Source organism: Pelmatolapia mariae, linkage group LG10_11, assembly GCF_036321145.2.
Source record: "Pelmatolapia mariae isolate MD_Pm_ZW linkage group LG10_11, Pm_UMD_F_2, whole genome shotgun sequence".
NCBI classification, from domain to species: domain Eukaryota; kingdom Metazoa; phylum Chordata; class Actinopteri; order Cichliformes; family Cichlidae; genus Pelmatolapia; species Pelmatolapia mariae.
Window position 1 is genome coordinate 2014369 of NC_086236.1, and position 15850 is coordinate 2030218.

General features: G+C 40.5%; 3 protein-coding genes across 3 annotated transcripts; 2 read left to right on the forward strand and 1 right to left on the reverse strand.

The window, feature by feature from the left end:
- Positions 1-358: 358 nt before the first annotated feature.
- On the forward strand, positions 359-1303 carry LOC134637652 (olfactory receptor 8G17-like). The gene has a single exon (XM_063488131.1). It carries the CDS (start codon positions 359-361, stop codon positions 1301-1303), a length of 945 nt encoding a protein of 314 aa, XP_063344201.1.
- Positions 1304-6103: 4800 nt separating this feature from the next.
- Positions 6104-7066, forward strand: LOC134637655 (olfactory receptor 52N5-like). The gene has a single exon (XM_063488136.1). The coding sequence runs from the start codon at positions 6104-6106 to the stop codon at positions 7064-7066; it is 963 nt and encodes a 320-aa protein (XP_063344206.1).
- A 3386-nt stretch (positions 7067-10452) lies between these two features.
- or6at1 (odorant receptor, family 6, subfamily AT, member 1) lies at positions 10453-15404 on the reverse strand. Its single transcript, XM_063488138.1, has 4 exons — positions 15359-15404; positions 14472-14656; positions 13704-14366; positions 10453-10617 (listed from the first exon to the last, which is right to left on the reverse strand). Exons 1-4 carry the CDS (start codon positions 15402-15404, stop codon positions 10453-10455), a joined length of 1059 nt encoding a protein of 352 aa, XP_063344208.1.
- Positions 15405-15850: the final 446 nt, after the last annotated feature.

The window sequence follows — 15850 nt, forward strand, 5'->3', positions numbered from 1 at the left end:
ACCAGGACAACTGAAAAGCCAGTGAGAGGTATATACAAACTGAGGAAACTGATCATGATTTGGGATGTGTGGCAGATTAAGCTCAGGGGAAACTAATGAGGGTGGGTCAATCAAAACTAACAAGAGAATGTCGTGAAACCAATAGAATTTTAAAGAGATCAGGAATTACTAAATAAAACAGTCAAAATCCAAAAAGGCATGGCACACACCAAAGACCTGTGGAAGCTAAAATACTACCACAAGTTTTTTTTTCTTCAAGAGAATAGTATCTTTCAAAAACACTTTAAAATCACTTTAAAGTTTGAAAATAAACATGTTTTCTTGTCTTCTCTCCAGGCTGAAATTAACCTTCTGCACTATGGAAAACCAGACTTTAGATATCCTGCTCTTAGAAGGTTTACAGGTCAGCCCAGATGCTTCCATTCCTGCTTTCATCCTCCTCCTCCTCATCTATATCTTCACCATGTTTTCCAACATTGTCCTGGTGATCCTGATCACGCTGGATAGTAGCCTCCACCAGCCCATGTATCTGCTCTTCTGTAACATGAGCATTAATGATGTATTTGGAGCCACAACAATCTTTCCACGTATGCTGAGGGATATGTTTATTCCCAGCTCAGATCGGTACATCCACTATGTCGACTGTGTCATTCAGGCCTTTTGTGTTCACATTTATGCAGGTGCCTCTCACACTATACTCATGATCATGGCTTTTGATCGCTATGTGGCAATCTGCAACCCGCTGCAGTACGCCACCATCATGACCAACTGGATGGTGGTGAAGCTGTCGGTCTTGGCCTGGGCAGTAATCTTCATGATGGTGACAATCCTCGTGGGCCTCAGCGTTCGCCTGTCACGCTGCAGGTGGATCATATTTAACCCTTTCTGTGACAATGCCTCTTTGTTTAAGCTCTCCTGTGAAAGCATCCTCATCAATAACATTTACGGTCTCGGCTACACTGTCCTTCTGCTGGGCTCCTCCGTTGGCAGCGTCATTATCACCTACCTGAGGATCGCCATGGTGTGTCTGAGCAGCAAGAGCAAGGCACTGAACAGCCGGGCGCTCCAGACCTACACCACCCACCTGACTATGTATGTCATCATGTTTGTGTCATCCACCATCATGGTGCTCCTCCATCGCTTCCCACATTTGACAGACCAAAGGAAGTTAGCCTCCATGATGTTCCATGTGGTTCCTCCAGCACTGAATGCTGTTATCTATGGGATGCAGATCAAAGCAGTCAGACAAAAAATGTTTATCATGTTCACGAGGAATACAGTGACTGTGACTGAAGGGAAATGATTCATATTCTCAATAAATAAATAAATATATTTACAGTACATTTTTCTGCCTTTCATTTTTTTTATTTCTCAAATCCTGATTTCTTTCGTGTATTTTACTAAGTAAATACATCACAGCAGTTCACCTCAGACATCTGCATTCCCCTCAATATAATGCAGTTAAGGTCTCAGTCACACCAGACACCAGTTGGTGTCTGCCTGACAACCAGTGGTTACAGGGAGACCCTGTCAGTCTGTATGTGATCATCCAGGTAAGGAAATCCCAATATTGGAGTAGGTGAGACGCATTTTCTCTAAAACCCGGGACTATGTGGCTTTTAAACCCCAAAACATGCTTCGCCAAAAATTGGTCCACCCTCATGTAGGATTGTGCCCCCTGACACAAACAAAGTAATGCAGTGCCAGCTGTTTCTTTTTTTGTTTTTCTTTTTACCACAAAGACAATAGAATCTAGAATCAGTAGAATCAGTATTGGATCAATATCGTCAATTCCAGCCTGAATTTTACTTTATTAGACTGGAAAAAGAAACCAGTGGTATCGCTCATCACTGCTTATTATTTCCCTCCATCTATTTTCATACCAATTGAATTTCACCTTCTCCTATCTCTCCCTCCCTTCCCCACAGCAGATACTAGCAGAAGCCTCCTGTGACTGTGAGGCCTGGTTACTAGTTGTTACTAGTTGTTGCTGGTTCTACTGTTCATGGTGAAGCAGAACTGGCAGCTAACATGTCGTTAATTTGACACACTTTGTTGCATCTATCGTTAGTTTCTTTTTTTTGTTTTCTCTCAGGTTTTTAGCTCCACCTTCTCACCACACTAAACCTTTCCTACAAGCTGCGTGAGCACACAGTGATGGTAGGAGAGGGGCCAGTTGCATTCAGAGATTTGATCGGGCAATCCAGTATCAGTCATGGAAATGAACAACGGGCTGCTGTCAGTGCTTGTACAGCCAGAGTCCAGTGGCTCTTCAAGATGGCCCAACACCCTGAAAGGAAAATGCATGTCAAATTATTAATTCTGTTTGGGGCCACAACGATAATTTCAATAGGCTAAGTGACACATTTATTCTCAGGTGAGATCAGTGTGACCACTGCATTGTCATTCAGGCCTCGTGTGTTCAGTTACAAGCGCCTTTCACATTGTTCTCATGACCAAGGCTTTGACCTCTGAGATACTCCACCATCCAGACCAACTGGCTATGGACGTCATCATGTTTGTGTCAGGCACTGTCACTATCATGCTCCATTGCTTCTCCATTGTTAGCCTCCATTAGGTTAGGTTAGGTCCAGCAATGAATGCTGTTAATTATGAGATGTAGATCAAAGAAGTCAGGCAAAAATTGTTCATGTTTATGAGGAATAGTTAAACACACTTGTGGGTAATTTGTTCAGTTTTATTTTCAGTGTTGGAATCATCCAAAGTAGGACTCTGCAGTACATATGCATTAATAAATCAACTTTGCAGGCTGGAGCATTGTATTAAAATGGTATGAAAGCACCGTGAGGTGACTATTGTTGTGATTTGGAGTCATGTAATCAAAGTTTAAATAAACTGAATTATATTCCATTTCTAGCATAACTTTTCTGTTGGATTGGCATCCAGACTGTGTTCTGGCATTGCTTTTGAACTGCCACGCCTGTCCTGTATCATTCTGTAGGGTATTTATCTTACAATATTAAGCTAACTTTTGGTGACTGTTGTTTTCATTAGATAAACAATAATGAAATAATAATTAATATAAAGTATAAAGTTCAAATGAGTTTCATGAAGTAGAACTTTAATAATCTTTTCTCTGCAGCAAGATGCCTTACAAACCTTAAAAATAACCAAATCATCACCAAGCCTGCTTTCAATTAATTAAATGAGAACATTGTCCAAAATTTGAGTGTAAACTGTTGAGTATTGCAGCATCGACAGCGATCAACTCGAAGGAGAAAATGACGGAGGCAAAAATGTCCTTAACAATTTGGGAATTTTATTGAACCTGCGGCAAAACCTTTCTCCTGGGTGCCATTTTGTTGGGGGTACACTTCTTCTTATTTTGGGGCATGACAACGCAGCATAGCGCCCTTACAACAAACAGTGCCTCCTTGTGGTGACAACCAAAACACCGTCTCTGTCAAACATACTGTACAACATGAGTACATGAATATCTTAACATAAACCTTTGCAACTGTTGAGTTGCAACAGTAATTGCAATTCAACAGTTGCAATTACTGTTGAGTTGATGATGTTGTCTCCTCTGGTGTATTGCCAGGCATGTAACCCTATATCACAAATGAGAAGGGAAATTTGCATATTTTCTTCAAGCGGTCATCTTTACTACATTTTGTTTGTACTTGCTCCAAATTTAATACAAAGCTGACCATGAACAAGCAACATATTTTTGCCACACTGCATTGGATTTCTTTTTCAAAGGAGTTCTATAATGTTTTAGATATAACTGTGCTGTTGGGCCCATGCTTCCTTTCTATCTGCTATGTGGAACAGATTGGTGAGGTCTGCATACACTGTTTTAACTGCAAACTGCACTGCATATTTAATATTCCATAGTATTCCCATATTGATCTGAAAGAAAATGGAAAATCTGTCATGTGTCACAAAGGTGGCAATAAATTTGTGTGTGGTTCAAACCTGCTTTTGTGACAGAAGAATGCGGCCAGTCATCGATCCAGTAGACTCTGATTCTGTTTAACTGCAGTAATGACATAGTAAACTAGATCCTTCACCATGTCTCTAAAACCTCAGACATTAAAACTAAGTCAGTCGCACTTAACGTCATAGACACACCTGCTTTTGTGAGACAAAGATGGACACAAAGTTCTCAAACTGCAGAAATATAATCTGTTAAGACAATCTTATCTATGTTATCTATGGTGAGCTATTTAAAGCTCATTTAAGGACCTTTAAAACCGTGTAACTGTAAAACTGTAATGCCAAAATATGAGACTTTGTCTGATACATAATAAAACAAACCACAACCACAACCTAGATGGTACATCAGGTGATGATTAGGTAGGCTCTTTTCCATTTCTTATGTCGCATTTCACTGACTTCAGTTAGTTGTAATATGCAACTTCACTGCTAAATCCCACACTGCTCCTTTGAGCTATGCATGTGGAAATAAAGTTTTTTTAAAAAAAAATCCCAAAAGGTTGAACAGGTTGAATCTGTTCATCTGGACGTAGCACTTCATCTAGGATTGACTTACCTGGATGATTGAGCATGCATCAAGACATTTTTTTAAAAAGCATCATTCTTATTGTCCACATAGAGAAAAGGGCACTCAGAGATGTGTTGCCCTACAGGCCACCAAACTCAGCAGAAGACATCCCTAATTGGAGACGGGGAGGGGCTCTGACAGCTTATTTAACATGTCTGTCATTTTACATTCTGTCTGCCTGGAGAACAGTCACATCAGCATCAGCAGAGGTAAACCTGATACAGTCACACATACATTCACTGTATGCTTCTGAATCTAATGAGATTTGAGATGTTTTGCTGTGTTTGAGTGAACAACACTTACATGCATCAAGAGGTTATGGATGCGTGAATGCTTTGTATAAAAGATTTTTATTCAGTTTTTTTAAACACAGACTAACTCAGAAAGGGACATAATTCTTCATGTTTTCTATATTACACTATTTACTACATTACATTACCTATATTTTTTCCTTAAAAAATGAAATGGATGAAATGGGTTCATGCAAATGTCAGATAAGGCAAAGTTCATGCTGTTTTTCTGTTTCTGACATGAAGTTGAAATTTATTTTTGTAATAGGTGCAGTTCCCTTCAGTTTCTATTATTTTCTGAACTGGTGAACTGTCTATGTAAATTTAACTCAGTGGTGAAACTGAACTTTATTCATATATTATTTTTATCTTGCTTGTACTGCAACAAGTGAGGACATTAATTATACGACATTTGTAAAAAGTATTGACTTACACAAAATAATCTGTTTACTTGTTACAGGCAATACGTGTGCAGATGTTGATTACTGCTCTTATTCCACCTGTAGAAAGTGTCATACAGCCGCTTCAACAAATGGCTTTGTCTGAGAGGTGCCGGCATCTCAGCTGGCACTCTGCGGGTTCCTAGTTGGTTTCTCTAACTTATTCTGTCCACATTGTTCACACTAGCACAGCAGGTTAGAAGCAGTCCTTGCATCAGTGCTGCTAAAAAGTTGACCCAGTTCCACTAGTTTCATCTGTTCAAAGAATCTTTTCAGACGTGTGCAGACTCTTTCAGATGTTGTCTGGCAGAGTTTAATATGGTCTTCCTCTTCTTTAGTCTAAAAAGTGGTTTGCAGCTTGTTGTAAACTCCCTTTATTTCCATTTATGACGGCACATCTTGATTGTAGCAACCCCGTCAAAAGTGTTTTTGATTTGGCTAAATGTTATGTCATGTTTTTCCCCTTAACCATGGAAATAATCCTGCTACTCTGCATTTCATTTGTCTTCTGTGATCTTTCAGGTCATTTGGTGTTGTTGATTCAACCAGTACATTAATTATTTCTAACATTGTACCCATTTGTTGATTTGGGCAGTCATGACTTTTTTGCTTCCTCTCTGATTTATTTTGCTATTTGGCTTCTCTTTGGGCCTCATATTTAAGATGACAGTGAGAAGCTATAAAATTAAAGCTCAACAGTTTGAATCAACTTCATATGTTATATCTGCTTCTTTTATCATGGAATGGCAAGTGACCAGGCCTCACCTGAAGCTGTGTGTCCATTTTCAAATCACTTTTCTGCCTCTAAAAGTGCCTCTTCTCTCTGACCTTCTCTAGGGTCCAGTATGGAAAATGAGACTCTTAATCTGGATATTCTACAACTGGAGGGGTTACAGGTCAGCCCCATTTCCTCCGTCCCTGCCTTCTTCTTCCTCCTCACCATCTACATCTTTATCATGGTGTCCAACATCAGCCTGGTGGTGCTGATACTTAAAGAGAGGACCCTCCACCAGCCAATGTACCTGCTCTTCTGCAACATGAGTATCAATGATGTATTCGGGGCCACGACTGTAGTCCCTCGCATACTCAAGGATGTTCTCACTCCGATGTCACACCGCTACATTCATTATTATGAGTGTGCCATTCAGGCCTTCTGTGCCCACTTTCATGGAGGCACCTCTCACACCGTGCTCATTATCATGGCATTTGATCGTTACATGGCCATATGCAACCCACTACGGTATGCCACCATCATGACCAACAGGACGGTGGTGGCGCTGTCGCTCGGTGCCTGGTCTGTGACCTTCTTCATCATTGCGATTCTCGTGGGCCTCAGCGTTCGCTTGTCTCGCTGTAGACGCACCATCAGCAACCCGTTCTGCGACAACGCCTCCTTGTTCAAGCTCTCATGTGAAAATGTTCTCATCAACCACGTCTATGGCCTCGGCTCCGCCATGGCCACAATGGCCTGCTCACTGTGCAGTGTGACGATCACCTACCTGAGGATTGCCATGGTGTGTTTGAGTAGGAAAAACCAGGCTCTGAACAGTAAAGCCCTGCAAACCTGTGCCACTCACCTGGCCGTGTACATCATTCTGCTTCTGTCAGGAAACATCATCATCATTCTTCATCGGTTTGAGAACCATTCAGACAATAGGAAGCTGGCATCCATCCTGTTCCACGTGGTTCCACCTTCTTTAAACGCCATTATTTACGGACTTCAGATCAAAGCCGTTAGAGAAAAAATCACTGTCATTTTTACAAGGAAAAAATTACTTCCTTTTCCCGCAGGGCAATTTCCTTTTTAGCTATAAGAAACTGATCTTTTAACTGTGTTTAACAGGCTTTGAGTTATAATTTAATATAGGAAACTGACTGTGATTTTTACACACCTCAAGCTACTCATTCAGTTGAACTTTGTGTTGAAATTTGTGATCTTATTATGCAATGGCAATATTGTATGCGTTTAATTGCATATTGTTACTTTGACACTTGTATACTTCAGAATTTTAGGTTTAATTTTTGTATGTACATTTTTCCTAACACCTTTCTAAACTACCATGCTGAAATCTCCTTAGAAACATGTTTTAACCTCTGTCAGGTTACTGATGTCGGGTTAAAATAATCTGATAATCATAAACTTTCCAGCAATCCATTATTTCTTTAACTTTTGACTTTCACAGCACCACACATCCATTTCTCATCCATTCAGAATGGATGAATGGAAGTTCTCGCTTTGCTTATAAGAGAAATGTAAAAATGTTTGGTTTCTTGAAAGCACCCTCAAATCACCAGTGAAACCTTTTCAAATTAATTTAACCAAAAACATATTATCACTTAATGTCAGATTGACTACTGCTACGTTTGGTAAACAAGGCAAAACACAATACATCATCTGTTTTCTGTATGGTAAAGTACTTGCACCCCAACCTTCACCTCTGAGATCCAGAAGAGGCACATAAGTTTACTTTAGAAATCATTATTAATCATAGATTAAATATATTAAGTAAATAAGAGTCTTATGTAAAGAAACAATTCTTGTGTCATCTGTAACAGAGTTACTGGTGAACTAAGCTTCCTTTTTGTCTTTGTTTATGCTAACATGTCCAAAGTACTTTGGAAACTGATCAGACCTTTTCCTTATCAGAGGTACTTTATGGGGACAAATTGTGGACTAGTTGTGATAAAATTGCTGAGTGTGGTTACACCTCTTTATACCAAAGTATTAAATGAATATCCTACAGTGGGTCAAGTAGGTGTATATCAGGTGTCGGCAACGCTGGGAACGCGTGCCAGAGCTGGCATGCAAATTAGCTCGCATATAGAGCGTAATTAAATTTATTGCTAAAGTAACAATATGGCACATTGACTTCTGAGGAAATTTTAGATGGCACTCATCATCAGAAAGGTTGCCTACCCCTGGAGTATGTCAATAAAGTGAGCATCACTTCAGCTTGTTTGTCATTATTCATTATTGTGTTATCTGGCCACTATTTGAGTGCATGATCTTTAAAAGTCCTCATTTTTGTATTGTTCAATGAGGCCATATTAGTGTTTTAAAGTGTAGGGAAGATAAGAGGGAAAAATTTAAACATTTATAACGGTCTAAAAAAATCCCCAGCTCCAAAAGCATCAACTTTAGTGTGGTTTATTTTTTTCATTTTTTTTCCAGTGCCAGTGAGACACTTTTGATGAAAGCCTAAAGGTGACATTTCAGCAGCATATTTTCATATTTTTGTTCCTAGAAATTTCTAGAGCATTCAATTCAATTTTATTTATACAGCACCAAATCACAACAACAGTTGCCTCAAGGCGCTTTATGTTGTACAGCAGATCGTTCAATAATAGATACAGAGAAAACCCAATAATCATATGACCCCCTATGAGCAAGCACTTTGGCGACAGTGGGAAGGAAAAACTCCCTTTTAACAGGAAGAAACCTCCAGCAGAACCAGGCTCAGGGAGGGGCGGGGCCATCTGCTGTGATTGGTTGGGTTGAGAGAAGGAAGACAGGATAAAGACCTGCTGTGGAAGAGAGACAGAGATGAATAACAGATAGGATTCAATGCAGAGAGGTCTGTTAACACATAGTGAGTGAGAAAGGTGACTGAAAAGGAAAAACTCAGTCATGGGAATCCCCCAGCAGCCTACATCTATTGCAGCATAACTAAGGGAAGATTCAGGGTTACCTGGTCCAGCCCTAACTATATGCTTTAGCAAAAAGGAAAGTTTCTTAAAAGTAGAGATAGTGTCTGTCTCCTGAATCCAAACTGGAAGCTGGTTCCACAGAAGAGGGGCCTGAAAACTGAAGGCTCTGCCTCCCATTCTACTTTTAAATACTCTAGGAACAACAAGTAAGCCTGCAGTGTGAGAGCGAAGTGCTGATCGCAGTGAGCTAAATTGTGTTTTCTTAGTGCTGTCAATTTAAGTGCATAATCCTATGGAAACCATGAATGAGCATGTTTATGCACATTTTGGTGTGTTAGAACCCTGCACGGCTTCAATTCAGGAGACTGGCTTCTATGTATTTTTAATAAATTAATTCTAAGTTCATGAAATTGCATCAGTTTTTTGTAAAAAAAAAGAAAAAGAAAAAACAAACAGCTGACTGTACCTGTCACACTAGTTCCCTCAACAAAGGCCACCGAGAAGATTCTTGCAAAAAGAAGTTCTGTGCAAAATTAATGTTAATGATACTTGGACATTTTGTCTGGCAAGAATCACAAATTTCTTAATAATCCATCCAGCCATCTTCTTCTGCTTATATGGGGCCGGGTCGCGGGGGCAGCAGCCCAAGCAGAGAAGCCCAGACCTCCCTCTCCCCAGCCACCTCCTCCAGCTTGTCCGGGGGAACACCAAGGCGTTCCCAGGTCAGCCGAGAGATATAATCTCTCCAGCGTGCCCTGGGTCTGCCCCGGGACCTCCTCCCAGTGGGACATGCCTGGAAAACCTCACCCAGGAGGCACCCAGAAGGCATCCTTGTCAGATGCCTGAGCCTCCTCGACTGGCTCCTTTCCGCCGCATGTATTCGCGATCTCGTTTCTTTCGGTCACTACCCACAGCTCGTGGACCATAGGTGAGGGTAGGGACGTAGATCGACCGGTAAATTGAGAGCTTCGCTTTTACACTCAGCTCTCTTTTCACTACAACAGACCGGTACGTCTGTCGATCTCCAGCTCCCTTCTCCCGTCACTCGTGAACAAGACCCTGAGATACTTAAACTCCTCCACTTGGGGCAGGAACTGCTTAACAAATTCTCTGTAATAATTATAATAATTAAATATTAATTATTATTTAACTGTAAAATAGTCATAAGAACACTTGGGTGTAAGCCAATCACTTCATGAATGACCCAGATAACGCATGTAGTCTCTGTTAACGACTATTTAACAATATAACAGCTTCAAGATTCACAGCTTACTGCTGTACTGTCTGGTGTAGCTGAAGAGAAATGTAAAAAACGTTTAAAGGTTGTGTTAACATTGACTTTATTTCAAACATTAAAAGAAAGTGACAGAGACAAGGGAACCAGAATGACAAAATGTTAACTAATTAATGCAGTACTTTATCAGTAGATTTTATATATGAGCTCATCAGTACATAAACAATTGGACATCTACTATTATTATTGGCACAATCAACCATGTAATTAAAAGATCACCATTTCTAAATATGTTTTGTGTGAGACACTTGATCAGGACAAAGTGCTGATTTCCTTGGTGGGTAACACAGCTGCAGGTCTGAACCTGCTCAAAGTTCTTCTGATAGACTCTTGCAGCTCTTTGTTCCTCAGACTATAGATCATCGGGTTCAGGAATGGAGTCAGAGCAGAGTACAGCACAGACACAATGATCCGCACCTGAAACAGAGTCAGATGTAATGCTTAATTCATCTGTTTATACACTCGAGGATGACATTGCTGGTCCATCTGGTCCATTAGAATGAATGTTTTTTTACCCAGGGGTCATGCTGCATGGCTCTTGGTAAAAACTGGCGTGACTTTTTTTTCCCTGGGATTTAAACCAGAATCATTATGAAAGTATCCAGCTCTGTGGTGGAAGTCATATCAAAGTCTTATCACAGTAATGATGCAAGTACTTTTGGTTTGTCGTGGTTTCTTGTATCCACAAGGTGATTTAACATATCACCTGGTTGTTAAGAGTGTTGGGGAGTAACAGAGTACATGTACCAGCGTTATGTATTTAAAATACAAAATATGAGTAACTGTATTCCGTTACAGTTACCATTTAAATAGGTGGTAATCAGAATACAGTTACTTTGCTGAAATAAATAGAATACACAGCAGTCATTTCCGGTTTCATATGTTAGGCTATCCCCTCTCTATGCCTTCTCCAATTTTGGTGATTAAACGCACTTGGCACAGGTTTAGCTCAGTTGGATGAGCATGTAGCCATATATCGCATGGCTATGAGCAGCCGGCCTGGGTTCAAGTACAATTCGCAGCAGGTCCTTTTTTCTTCTTCTTTTTACTCAATTTCCATCTGGTATTTGTAGTTTATCTGATTCTGATTGCTGGAAACCCAAACAAAACACACACTAAAAGGGTGTAATGTAAGCGTCCTGTTAATGTTGGTGGCATCAGCTTTTGGGCTGACCCAGAGCCAGCCCAACAGCCAGCAGTGCACAAGCAGGAATGCATTTCTTGAATGCAGAGCCGGCACCCCCTCTGGCTTCTGCTCCGTGGCTGCTGGGTGACCCCTCGTCTGGGGCTCTCCTCAGCTCTTTCCGGGAGGGTGCATGGATGCCCCTCCGGTGGTCCTCCTTGGGCTGTCGCACTCTGGGACCTCTGGATGTCTGGAGCCTGGATCTCCTCTATGCCTGCTTCATGCCCTGGGGGACGGGGCTATGGCCCTCCACACCCTCTAGCAGACCATTACATGGGGAAACCATTTGACTACAAGCGCGCTGATCCACACAGGTGTGCACACGGGTGTTCACTGTCCATAGACATAAACTACACCTTTCTTGGCTGCTACCTCAAAGCACATTGTGCGCTTCTCTTCTTTTTCTCTCAACAGGTGATCCAGGAGGTTTTTTTTCCTTCTTTCTCTCGTTCTCTTTTTAAGTGCCCTTTCTCACTGTCCCTCTTCCCCTCTCTTTTTTCCCTTCCTCTCTTTCTTTCTCCCTTTCCTATCCCCTAGTCATGTCTGTCCCATCTGTAACAACTGAAAATAAAATAAAATAAATAATAACAACAAAGGTCGATCAAATGGACCAATACGGCAAGGCCGTGATAGTCCACTTGGTAAAGTAAATCCGTTGCGTATCCTCGTTGGCCTTCAGACAATAATTCTGACGGCTAAAGAACCAAATGGGACAGGCAAAAAAAAAAAAAAAAAAAGGAATGCATTTCTTGGAAATTCCGACACCACCTCATAAGAAGAATGGGACGGGCGAAACTTCAGTATCTTCGATATACTATTGCTGTGTGATTTTTATTACTTTTAATGAAGGATACTCGCCACCGAGCTAACATTGTTAGCTGGCGTTAGCTGAGGTTAGTTCATAGACTGCAGATTGTTAGGCCTTTTCTAAATCCTCATGTAAGCAAGTCCGTACTCGCGTTTTCGCTTGTCCGGACTTCGTAAGTTCACACAGGAGTCCAGACTTCCCGAGAACGCAGTGCGATCGTTCCACAATTGGAACGGCACTGTACTTGATGACATCACAGCTCCGGGGGTTTTACTGCCATCCACTCTTAATTTAACTGTGATTAATATTTGCAATGGAAATTACACATGACATAAATTATACATGATGCAGTAGATTTCTTTAAGAAAAAAAAAGATATTTTGAACTAACTTGAACTGAACAAATATTTAAAATATAATCTTTTTTGAGCAGCCTTCAGGTTCTCCACATATTAACATGGTGGTTTTAGACTGATGGATAGCATTATCAACTTGCTAGTTGCAAATAATCATGTGCAGTTCCACATGATTATTAACAGACAAAAAGAAAACAAATTACTGATCCAGAAATATGTCTGTGAAGGTTCTCAGTCATCCAGGTCATCATAGTCAGAACTGAAGAAGCTTCTCGGATGAGAAGCTTTCCAAGCTCCTTAGACTGATACAGAAACAGTCTTCTATACAAGATCACTGCAAAAAGTGCAGCCTTACCTAATGTCCACCCTACTGTTACTCATTTTATATTATGATTTAATAATCTAGTTGGCATTGTAATAGTAATAAATCTGTAATATATCTGTAGTGGAATACATTTTAAAAGTAACTTTCCCTCATCCAGGTCGTGGTAGGATGACCTAGATGACTTCAAGCTTCTCAAATGAAGAAGCTTCTCAAATGAAAGGGGAAATGCCTTCAAGAAGCTTAAAGAAGTCCAGCTGCTTTCTTTCTAAGCTCTTTAGACTTACTTTGAGCAATGTCACCAAACTCTTAATGTTACTGTTAATGTCGTTTCTTCTGACACTTGAAAACCTTTTGACGTATAGTACTGTGCAAAAGTGTTAAACCACATTTCTTTATGTTTTCCTTTAAAGTAGCCTTGACAAATAGTTCTCCAGGCTTTCTGAAAGTCTTTCAAATTTCCTCTTTACCCACTGGCTTCTTTTTTGCTCATCTCACGCTCTCATTCACACCTAGGCCAATTTAGAAACAACAAGTACCCTAACCCACTCAGGGCAGTTTACATGAAAGCTTGTCCATGAGAGTCCTGGTTCTGCTGAGGAAGAAAAGGTGGAAAATAAATGTGGTTATACCAAATATCGACAGCTCATTAAAAATGTCCAAATGCTGTTTTTGCCATAGATACTGTATTTCCATTTTGGTTTGTTTGTTTCAGTAAATCTCTGCACGTATTTCTTGTTTTCCTACCAAAAATAGAAATAAATGAGGGGTGGCTTAAGACCATTACAGAGTACTACACTAAGACATTACAGAGAAAGCAAAGCAAAGTTTTTACCTCTGGTGAAAAGTTTCCCACTCGGTAGGAAATGTATACAAATGAGGCTGCTGCATAAGAGATGGACACCACAGTCAGGTGGGCAGCACATGTTCTGAATGCCTTCAGCCTCTGAGCAACAACCATCCTGGATATGGAAAACCCAATCAAGATGTAGGAGGAGAGTATGAAGACACCTGTGGTCAGCAGCGCCACCATTGCAAAAGAGAGAGACACAATGTTATCCAAAGAGGTGTCAGTGCACACAAGCCGCCTTACAGAAGATGGGTCGCACCAGGCATGTTTCACCACATTTGGGCCACAGTAAGGCCTCTCAAAGGCAATCACAGTAGCAGGAAGAGTGCAAACTGCACCAAATCCCCAGGCTCCTGCAACAAGTAGCAGTCGGACAGGTCTGGTCATGATGCTGTTGTATTGCAGAGGGTTGCAGATCGCCACGTAGCGATCGTATGCCATGACTGTGAGAATAGCTCGGCCCGTAACAGATAACTGAATGAAGAAGTACATCTGGAGGAAGCAGCCCAGGACAGAGATGGTTAAGATATCTGTCAGTAAGCCAGATAGCATGTTGGGGATGGTGGTTGTGGTGTAGACCATGTCCACAAAGGAGAGGTTGCAGAGGAAGAAGTATAGTGGAGAGTTGAGCTTTGGATCCGTCAGTGACTGCAGCAGGAAAGACATAGATGGTAATCGTCACATCCTCACCTCAACTCAGCTCACCTCATCTTTATTAGACTAAGACAAGTTTGATTAAACTGTTATCTGTACCACATAGATGATGATGCTGTTTCCTCCCAGGATCATGATGTAAATCAGCAACAGGATGGAAAAAAGGATTGTCTTTTTCTCATCGAGGTTTGTGAGGCCCTGGATGATAAAGAACGTGACACCACCGAGTCCCAAGGTCCCGTTAACAGAACTAGATCTGTGATTGGTTGACAAAGTTGGGAAATCTGAAGGAAATAAAGAGCCCATCAGTGTTCATAAGAGGTGTCCAAGTCCAAAAAGGTGCATTGTTTGTGCTGCTGATTTGATGTATATATGATGCCATCTGTGATGCACCCACTGGCCAGTAAAGTTCCACTGAGCATTTTTTCTATTGCCCTCAAGTTTTTTGAAAGACGTGCCATGCTTATATGACAGCAACATGCCAATTATAAAGTAACAATGCCCTAAATCACACTGTGTTTTATTCTGTTTTTCTGTGGGACCATTAACAGGGTGATCATCATGTTGAATTTATAAGACTTAAAACTATGGTGTAAGACCAAAACTCATCAAGTATGTATAAAGCTCATTAAATAACTTAATGTTAAGGTTGTTTCCTACAGACTTCCAAACTAGATTTTTCATCCAGAGGAGCGGTCTTCTGCTGACATGTATTAAAAAAAATGCAGGTGTCAGGCACTTCTGCATTGGCTTTCCTTTTCAGAATCAGAATCTATGACCATCTTTTACATGGATATTTATATATTATATTTATATTTAGGCAGACAATATGTTGAAAAGCCACTTTTTGTTCTCTTGGCATAACATTAAATCTGGAAGATGGACCCATCACAGTACAGTTTGTACTACTAGTACACCTCTGGGACACTGTGACAGACATGCGAGATTGCCATTCCCACATGACATAAATTTTTAGTCCCACTAACCTCTGGCAGGAAGCCGCAGTCCATCAGTACCAGTTTCTTTCCCCATGCAGCTGGACTATTTCACAAACTTAACAAAGCATAAAAGCCCCAAACCTCATAGTCTCTCTTTTTCTCAGTGGGGAGAGTGATATATTATGTGTGATATTGGTATAAATATTATGTTTTTCATAGCTAAATATTCATATTTTTTTTTATTTTTATGCGACTGTTTGTAACACGATAGCAAGACAAATTCCTTGTTTATGCAAAAAGAAACAATAAATGTAATTTTGATTCTGTTTACTGTTGAGATGCTTTAAAATCATTCACAGTGAAGTTTTTCTAGTCTGGCCAAATTATTCAAAATTCATCTACTCATATAAAAACATGTTTCCAAAAATAAAGAAACAAGCTTCAAGCCATTGTAAACAATGATCCCAATACAGGCATCAAAACCTAACGGTTTTCTTCAGAGACAAACAAAAAGTACTTTTTAGTCATTTGATTCTGGAT

Bases quoted from the DNA above. Each gene is read 5' to 3' on its own strand.
- or6at1 (XM_063488138.1), bottom strand. From the start codon at position 15,404: ATGGGGAAAGAAACTGGTACTGATGGACTGCGGCTTCCTGCCAGAG. The intron at 14,367-14,471 runs GTACAGATAACA...TTCCTGCTGCAG, and splicing joins ACAGCATCATCATCTATGTG to TCACTGACGGATCCAAAGCT. The intron at 10,618-13,703 runs GTAAAAACTTTG...ACTCTGTTTCAG, and splicing joins TGGGAAACTTTTCACCAGAG to GTGCGGATCATTGTGTCTGT.
- LOC134637652 (XM_063488131.1), top strand. From the start codon at position 359: ATGGAAAACCAGACTTTAGATATCCTGCTCTTAGAAGGTTTACAGGTC.
- LOC134637655 (XM_063488136.1), top strand. From the start codon at position 6,104: ATGGAAAATGAGACTCTTAATCTGGATATTCTACAACTGGAGGGGTTA.